This window comes from Macrobrachium nipponense, chromosome 26, assembly GCF_015104395.2.
Source record: "Macrobrachium nipponense isolate FS-2020 chromosome 26, ASM1510439v2, whole genome shotgun sequence".
Lineage (NCBI taxonomy): Eukaryota > Metazoa > Arthropoda > Malacostraca > Decapoda > Palaemonidae > Macrobrachium > Macrobrachium nipponense.
Genome location: NC_087215.1, coordinates 1,935,414 through 1,945,413, shown reverse-complemented (window position 1 = coordinate 1,945,413; position 10,000 = coordinate 1,935,414). Strand labels below are relative to the sequence as shown.

At 35.1% G+C, this 10,000-nt stretch overlaps 1 protein-coding gene across 1 annotated transcript in view; it reads right to left on the bottom strand.

The window, feature by feature from the left end:
- Nucleotides 1–10,000, bottom strand: part of LOC135199926 (uncharacterized) — a 64,912-nt gene that overhangs the window by 49,519 nt on the left and 5,393 nt on the right. The window contains exon 2 of the mRNA XM_064228046.1: nt 6,728–6,854. Coding sequence (XP_064084116.1) covers nt 6,728–6,854 — 127 coding nt within the window. The remainder of the gene's footprint in view (nt 1–6,727; nt 6,855–10,000) is intronic.

Sequence of the window (10,000 nt, the reverse complement as noted above, 5' to 3'; positions counted from 1 at the left end):
TTTAATATATATTTCTCTCTCTCTCTCTCTCTCTCTCTCTGAAGGCTTTTAACTTTAATTCTCTGTCTGTCCCTCTGTCTGTCTCTCTCTCTCTAACTCTCTGAAGACTTAATTTTAATTCAGTCTCTCTCTCTCTCTCTCTCTCTCTCTCTCTCTCTCTCTCTCTCTCTCTGCTCTGCTCTTTTGGAGTCCTTGCAGAGCTGTTGTCCACGGACTCGGAAACTGCAGACGAAGGAGGCGGGGGTGGGGGGGGGGGGTGGCTGGCAGGGAGGGATTAAGGCCTTGTCAGGAGTTTGCAAATGGAAGGCGATTCAGTCCAAGTAGGTGAGAAATGAAGAGCGTTTGGGATTGTCTTTGCTTTTATTATTTTTCTGGTTGTGTCTTTTTCTTTCTTTATTTATTTATTTTGTTTGTGTGTATTGTTTCGTGTCCTTATTTTTTTTTTTTTTTAATTTTGCATTGAGGTTCATTTTTTGTTTGGATGTTTGGAAGTCTCTCTCTCTCTCTCTCTCTCTCTCTCTCTCTCTCTCTCTCTCTCTCTCTCTCTCTCTCTTCAACCTCAAAATGGTTCTTAGTTATATATCCCTCTCTCTGTCTCTCTGTCTCTGTCTCTCTCTCTCTTTCTCTCTCTCTCTCTCTTTACGTACAGAAGGCTTCCAATTTATAAGCTCTCTCTCTCTCTCTCTCTCTCTCTCTCTCTCTCTCTCTCTCTCTCTCTCTCATCATCCTCGCTACCACATTTCTCACTGTTTCCTTTTCTCTCGGATGGAATAATAAATCTTTGAGACATCCTAATCCTTGTAACTCCTTGTAGCTCGTAAATCGCGGAACGTTACATTAACCCTTTTCCTCGGGCCAAGGCTAGCTCTGAGCATGCGCAGTAGTGTTGAAGTAAACTGAATGTTAAGATATATTCTATAATAAACATAAGAAGCACTGAAACGTTAAGAAAAAATTACATTCTCGTTTCAGCTTTATTCTGAAAAAAAAAAAAAAACTTGTTTTGTACCTGAATAGATTTTTAGCCTCTAATATGATAAAGGAAACTATATTTTATTTCGGTTTTTTACTTAAATACTAGTTTCATAGTGTCAGTATCATCAGTGAGACTTGCTTTAGTTATTAATGTTAAATTTTGCACGGTCAAAAATTTTGGGGTATTAGTCATAAATAAAAAATGTGCGTTTTTAAATTTGTTTAATTGAATTGACCTAATTCCGCTCTAATTGCAGTGTTGGAAAATCATTATTTTATCAATAATTCTTTTAAAGTTATCTCTATTTCAAAGCCATTTTGACTTATGCCCTGTTAAGTAGAATTACTGAAAACGATAAATAGAAATTTGGTATTTTCAAAATCCCGTCTAGAGGAGCTGAATCATATTCATTTCCAAATCATTTTGAACAATAAACGAAAGCCTTTTACCTATAAGTATATATTCGACGTAATGGATTACATCGGCTGTAATTAGAGTGCCAATCATAACAGCATATTTTTCCCTTTGCGGAATCGGTACTGACAGATTGCTCTCTCTCTCTCTCTCTCTCTCTCTCTCTCTCTCTCTCTCTCTCTCTCTCTCTCTTTCAGCAGGATTAAATGATAACTAATAGACAGATTTTGCTGTAGAAATCATTTACTTATGTATTAAAACTCTTACCTGATGGGTAGATCTGGAAAGAATCTCTCAGTGAATATATATAATATAATATATATATACTATATATATATATATATATAAATATATATATATGGGGTATATATATATATATATATAGATATATATATATATACTATATAATATATATATATAGTTTTGTATACGCCTTCACAAATAGTGGTAATATAAGAGAACGTCGAGGGAGGTTGGCCCTAGGCTGGTCGACGGCAGGTTCGAATGTTAACTTTATTGCTCATAGATCATATGCGTACTTATTCATATGTGATAAAATTGATCAGCCTTTAGTAATGTGTAAAGTCTTCAAGGACTTTGTGTAAAGTCTTCAAAGACTATATTTTTTTAAATTTAATTTTTGAATGATTTATTGCATCCTACTTTTACTTTATTATTAAATAACTTTGTGTATGTATTTGTCCATGAATTATTTTTATTCCAAACGGAAAATAAACTTTAGAACAGCGAAATATGTCATCTTTGTGTAGTCGGTAAATGCATTGTGGAATCCTCGAATGCTCTCTCTCTCTCTCTCTCTCTCTCTCTCTCTCTGCCTAGAATTCCTTTGAATTATTAATACATCGAAACTCCTCAAGAATCTCCGCGTTCCTCATGATTTCCAACGGCCAGCTCCTCCTCCTCCCCCCCCCCCCCCATGCCCTTCCTACTCCCCCTCCCCTCCACCCCCTCCCACTTGCAACTACCACATCTTATAGAGAGAACTTTTAGCAAGAAAGCATCGAGAAGACATAATAGGTTCTTTTCTCGAGGGTTTTTGGGTGGGGGAGCGGGATAGGGTATGGAGGAAGGGGAAGGGGACGGTTGAGGGGTAGGGGAGAAGGGGTGGGGGTGGGGGGGGGGCGGGGGTGCACAGCAAATGGGAAAGTTCGCGTTCGTCTTTAAGAAGCTTACGTTATCCTCTGACGATGTGTAAGTGCTTCGACCCTCGGCAGCGGCAGAAGTTTCTGACTAACCCCCCTTCCCCCTCATCTCCCCCTACCCCCCTCATCCTCCTCCTCCTTTTCCCCCTTCCCCCTTCCGTTCCGCCTCCTCCTCCTATCCTCCTATTCCTCTTCCCACCTATGTGTCAGAACTTTGATGATCTTTTTGTTTAAATAGTTTCGTTATATTTTTTATTCTAGTCTGGTAAGTCCTGAAGATGGATACAAAGTTTACTCGAAAGGTCTTGATGCTGTTTTAATTGTTATTCTTTATTTCAGTCCATTTATTTATTTATTTATTTATTTATTTATTTATTTACTTATTTACTTATTTATCTATTTATTTGTTTATTTATTTATTTATTGATAAGTCATGTTTGTGTGTTTATACGTAGGATAATGAGAATACATTACATGAAAGAATTTTGGAATTTTGGAAATTTGGAACTCTATACTTTCTCGTGTGTTCCTGGAGCATCGGATATGAAAGTTATTCTCGTCCCATACGTAATTTCCCATCTTTTATTCTTGTCTTCTATGGCTTTTTTCATATATATAATATATATGCATATATAATATATAAACAGTATATACATTTATGTATAATATATTATATTTATATATACATACATGTATATATACATATATATATATATATATATATTATATTATATATATATGATATATTATATATTATATAATATTATATATATATATATATATATATATAATATATATATAGTTATTATATATATATATAATATATATATATATATATATATATATATATATATAATATATTATATTATATATATAATTTATTTATATATAATATAATAATATATTTAATATTGTCTACAAATATATATATATAGATAAATATATTTTTCTGGAACCTCTCTCTCTCTCTCTCTCCTCGTCTCTCTCTCTCTTTCTATCTCTCTCTCTCTCTCTCTTCATCTCTCACTAGTAGCATCATCATCAGCCGGTCGTTTCTCACGTACCGGCGCAATTGCAGCGTCGTTGTTTGAATATTGCAGATGCAAATGATTATTAGGATTATTATATTCCATTGAAGAGGCTGCTCTTTATTCCGATTTATCTATTATTTCCCTTTCTTAGTAATTATTGGTATTTTTTAGTATTTTGAGTTTTTTTTTCTTTGAGGTTGTTTGTTTTTTCCTTTGAGGTTGTTTGTTTTTTCCTTTGAGGTTGTTTGTTTTTTCCTTTGAGGTTGTTTTTTTTTCTTTGAGGTTGTTTGTTTTTTCCTTTGAGGTTGTTTGCTTTTTCATTTGAAGTTGTTTGTTTTTTCCTTTGAGGTTGTTTTTTTTTTCTTTGAGGTTGTTTGTTTTTTTCCTTTGAGGGGTTGTTTGTTTTTTTTTCCTTTAAGGTTGTTTGCTTTTTCATTTGAAGTTGTTTGTTTTTTCCTTTGAGGTTGTTTTTTTTTCTTTGAGGTTGTTTGTTCTTTCCTTTGAGGTTGTTTGTTTTTTCCTTTGAGGTTGTTTTTTTCCTTTGAGGTTGTATGTTTTTCCTTTGAGGTTGTTTTTTTTCCTTTGAGGTTGTTTGTTTTTTTCCTTTGAGGTTGTTTGTTTTTTTTCCTTTGAGGTTGTTTTTTTCCTTTGAGGTGGTTTTTTTCCTTTGAGGTTGTTTGTTTTTTTCCTTTGAGGTTATTTTTTCCTTTGTTGTTAAACGGTCTTTATTCCTGTTATCTGTTTTTTTCCTTATGAATTTTTTTTGAGTTTTTTTCTTTGTTGTTAAACGGTCTTCATTCCCGTGATCTATTTTATTTCCCTTTCTTATTAATTTTTGTTTTTTTTTATTTGCTTTTGAGGTTGATTTTTCATTTGTTGTTAATCACTCTTTATTCACATTATCTTATTTTTTTCCTTTGTTATTTATTGTTTTTTTTTTTATTTGCGTTCAAGGTTGTTTTATCCTTTGTTGTTGATGCTCTTTATTATTCCTAGTGTCTATTTTGTCCTTTCTTATAAAATTTTGTTTTTATATTTGCTTTAGAGGTTCTTTTTTCTTATCAGACTTTTTTTTCCATGAACAATTGTTTTTGTTTTATTCTAAATATTAATTCGATACTATATTCGTTTACAATTAAGTGTTTTTCCTTTATTTTATCTTATTTTGCAATTTTTCTTTTTTCCTTCATGTTGTCTTCTCAGTGTCATGTGTTTATATATTTTTAAAATGATTTCTCTTAACTCTCGTTATCTGTCGATTTAATTTTTGATATGCGTTTACTACTAATTTATTTGTTCAATTTTATTTGTCAGTGTCTCATGTTTTTCGTAGTTTTTATTTTTGGTCTTTTTTTTTTATTTCGTCTTCTCAGTATCAAGTGTGGTGTGTGTGTGTGTGTGTGTGTGTGCTTTGAGTGTGTGTGTATTGGTATGTTATAAAGCAAATGATGAAAAAGAGAGAGAGAGAAGAGAGAGAGAGAGAGAGAGAGAGAGAGAGAGAGAGAGAGCTTAGAGAACTTAGAACTTCCTTATGGAGAAGTGTGAATCTGTCAAGATTCGAGATAAGCTTTCAGTTGTTCACAGGAGGAAGAGAGCGAGAGATTTCCCCCAAATTAGGAACCGTGCCCCCAAAGAAGGCTTGATAAGTCCCACTTACAGCAGGAGATGTTGGTCCAGGAACTACCTGTAATCACAAGTCTTGTAGGACAAGTGGCTATGAAAAAAAATAGGTATAGAGTAGAGAGGTTGAATTTCGACGTTTTTTTTCTTTTATTTTATTTTTTTTTTTAACTGAACAGAATGATTGGAAAGGATTTGCTTTGCTTATTGGTTAAGTTGGGCCCTGTCGGAGCTGGTACAAGTAAATGTTTGATGATTTGGTTAAATGAATTATGCAGCGGATTTAATCTACGTATTTCAATAATATAATAATTCAATTTTTTTCACTTTCGCGATTAGTAATTATCATTTGTAAATATGTCATAATTATTTTTTTACTTTCTCGATCAGTAATTAATAACTGAAAATATGTCATAATTAATCGTAATGACTTAATAATAAGTTCTGTTTATGTATTACATTTAACCCATGGTTTTTTTCCACTAATTTAATCATTTTGATTTTTACTCTTTATTACCATTAATAAGTAACTGAAAATGTTATAATCATTCGTACTCTCATGTCCTTCAAAATCAACGCCTTTCCATTAACTTAATTCTGCCATTCTTTGACTCAACGCCTTTTCATTAACTTAATTCTGCCATTCTTTGACTCAACGCCTTTTCATTAACTTAATTCTGCCATTCTTTGATACTCTTTTATCATTAATGAGTAACTGCAAATATGTCTATTCTTGCTCTCATGTTCTTCAGACTCGAGTGTATTTCAAGCTCTCGGCAAGTTCTTCCATCACACCCCCTCCCCCGTCTCTCCTCTTCCCCACTTTGCTTGCTTGCCGAGGCTCCCCCCTCCCCTACCCCTCTTGCTTGCTGCTTGCTCGCCGAGGCTCAGAGATCCGTGAAAAAATCGAGACTCGCGAAGGATCCTTTTGCTTGTCTGCCTGTTTCCTTGATGTGTAGAGGACCAGCTTTCTTTGCCAACTCATTACGGCGTTCACTTACGCTCACTCTTACACCGGATAAATTTGCTCTTCCGCCGTGTGCACTACTCGAAGATCGGTTGGCATTAGAATATGAAAAGCAAACAAGAAGGGGGGCGGGGCGGCGAGCCCCTCTCGCCGCCCCCCTGGTTTGTGTCTCTCATGTCTCTCAAACTCGCAGGAAGAAGAGGGAGGAGGAGGAGGAAGGAGGAGAAAATTAAAAAAAAAAAGTATACATTTCCACCGGAGATTGAAGAAGCAAAGGCTTCCTCCTCCTCCCAGTAATTAGGAGCGTTTACAGAGAACACACCCGCAGGCAGCTTATCCAACCATATCGAACGAATCCATGTAAATATAGACTCCATGTTAAGCTGCTTCTGAAGTTACTCTTCTTTCAAAGGCAGGCGGCTTCCTTCCCTCCCTCTCTCTCTCTCTTCAACCTTCCCTACTACCCGGTAGGCCACCCTACCATCTCATACCACCATCTCCGCCTCCTCCTCAAATGCTTCCCTACTACCCGGTAGGCCATCCTACCATCTCATACCACCTTCTCTGCCTCCTCCTCAAATGCTCTTTCTCCTCCTCCTCCTCCTCCCTCTCCTACTCCCAAATCTCCTCCAGCAGCACTCCTAATTCCAGGACAAACTTTCCCTTCAACTCTGGTTTGATGTCTGAAGTTTGTCCTTATATTTCATCAGCAAACAGAGTTCTTAGTTTGGAACCCAAACACATTGTATTTTAGCAATATCCTGAGGTATCAAGGTCCCACCTTTGATCCCCCAGCGCATTGTTTGAGTAGCATTCCCACAAACGTTTTGGAGAACGTTTGCTTGGAACTGCGATGTATTTATTATCGTCATTATCCTGAGGTGCTTCGTTCTGTTCTTTCCATGGGAAGAGAGCAATTCATTGCTTTCGAAAACAAGAGTTTAGTTCATGTTTAAGTGGCTACTTGGAGGTCTCGCTGCTTTTGTACTGGGCAATGTTTTGGTCCATAATGCTACCAACACAATGCTACCAAGTTCTCATACATTAGTCTGCGCACTGTCCATATGCCCTTAGGTGCGACCATTTTGGGTAGTATTGTGTACAAACTGTCCGTATGCAGTAGGTGCGTCCATGTTGGGTACGTATTGTATACAAACAGTCCGTATGCCCGTAGGTGCGTCCATGTTGGGTAGTATCGTGTACAAACTGTCCCTATGCCCATAGGTGCATCCATGTTGGGTACGTATTGTAAACAAATAGTCCGTATGCCCTTAGGTACGTCCACTCTAGAGTGAAACATGTTATAAATGCATTTTGGGTACGTATCATGTATACATGTCACAAACAAGTTGAAAACAAGTCAGCGACCGAAAGTTGAGGTGAAACCTTTGGCAAATGCTTGCACTGCAGTTAAATATGTTATAAACACACATCGGCAACTTATCATGTACATATCACAAGTTGAAAATAAGTCGGCAACAGTTTGTGAAGTAGAAGCCTTAAGCAAATGAGTCAGCCACTTATCACGCACATGTCACAGACAAGTTTAAAACAGGTCATCGACCAAAAGTGGCGAATGAACCAATGGCAAATGCTGGATAATCGCATGAAGCACTGGTTAGGACTGCAAGTAAGTCATTGACTTGTATTCAACATGTTTCTGATGTGTGTATGATAAATTGCTAATTTATGACGTTTCAGTGCATGTATGCATGTTTCCTTAAGATATCTTTATAATGTATTTCTTTCGTACTTCAACAAAATCTACATTCATTTACTTTTTTGCATCCTTATCTACAAATTACTCCAAGATACCTATATTTCTCTGGAAGCTAAGTGTATTCACTACTTTTAAATGACTTCAGATTACATGTCAGTGTAATGTACCAGAAAATTCGGTGTTACTTAATCGCACGAGTTATTTATAAACAGGAAACGGCGCCTCAGTGGCGTGGTCGGTATGGTGTTGGCGTTCCATCTCAGTGGCCACGAGTTCGATTCTCGGGCATTCCATAGAGGAGTGAGAGATGTGTATTTCTGGTGATAGAAGTTCACTTTCGCCGTGGTTCGGAAGTCACGTAAAGCCGTTGGTCCCGTTGCTGAATAGCCACTGGTTCCATGCAACTTAAAAACACCTTACAAACAAAACAAGAAGCTGAGATGTGACCATATCGGTTATCTAAGCAGGATGTATACCCTGGTGTCTATAAAGTATAAATTAGGGGAGCAGTAAACTCTTGCTGTGTATTTTGCTCTCAACACAGCTCAGGTGAGATAGAGATATCATCAGGAACCTCTCAGAGCATTTGCCTGTTTTTGGGTCTGCTGTGGCATCACACGCATTTATTCATGCGATACCCATGATACCCAGTCTCGTGTATAATCTTGGACCCTTGTTCTTTGGATACCCAGTCTGATTTAAGTCTCTTGAAGTTCCTTATTGAGGATTTTCTCAGTCAATCCATATCTTTATTCTTAAGATAATCAGTTTAGGTAGTGAATGTTCAGTAGATTCTATATTATACGTTCATTCCTTCTAGTTAAGCCCCTGTCTATCCATATCAGCCGTAACCTGTTGGTTGCTGGCGTCATAAACATTGCCAAGAAGAATCACAGCCTCCCGTATTTCGAAGCTGTTTTTGTTATGTATAAGATTTAAAAAGCTCGTAACTGAGGTAAGCAAATCATTTGGAATCTACCTACAGAATATCTAGCTGGATACAAGGGGCTGACTTTGATTCGTTATAAAAAATTGACGGTAAAAACCAGTTTGCTTTTATTTTTTAATTTTATATTTCATTTTAGATTATGCTGATAGTAAATTTAAAATATCAAGTGTGATTATTGTCTTACAAGATATCTATTTGAAGTCAAGGAACTTTAGGTGATTTTCGTAAAGAATATCTGACTGAAGTTAAACAATTGAATGTGATTTATGGTATTGAAGGTAAGACATCTAATGCCATATATTTTTAAGACATGAACTTGGCGTTATATGTAATTTGATTTTAATGCTACGAGGCGAAGCAGCATCGAGATCAGAAATAAATATATAAATAATTAAATTAATTAGTTAATTAAATTAAAATAGATTTAGTAAATTCAATAAATAAATACATTAATTAATTAAACAAATTAAATTAAATTAATTAGTTAATTAAACAAATTAAATTAATTAACTAAATTAAATAATTTAAATTAACAAAAAAAGACAAATTAATTAAATAAATTTAATGAATTAATTAACTATTTAATCAATTAAATTAGATAAATTAAATACAATAGATAGATAAATAAATATGCAACTGAAACACAAATCATAAATGATTTGGATCGAGAATTGAAAAGATTGTTCAACAGAGGTTAAACATCATTTCTGCTTTACTAAAAGAAAGTGTACTTGAAGCTATTTTATCTGATTTGTGGAAAAACACCAATGGGGCTGTTTTTATCAAATTATTCACATACTGAAATGAAGAAGGAGAATAAAGAAATGATTGCATGGTGTAACAATGTGTATTATATATATGTGTATATATATATATTATATATATATTTATTTATATATTTGTTTATTTATTTATTTATTTATTTATTTATTTATTTATTTATAGTTTATTTAGAACAATCAGTCATCGATCTAAAGAATAAAAAAGAAAAAAATAAGATTAATCATGATGACCAAACTGTCTCAATACATTCTGTTGTTCTTTCATTTCGCGCTATAAACAAAATCCCTTTCGGTGCGCGATATCGGAAAGACCCTAACCCCTACCCCATACCACCCCTACCCTACCCTACCCACCCCCCCCCCACCCCCAACAAAATT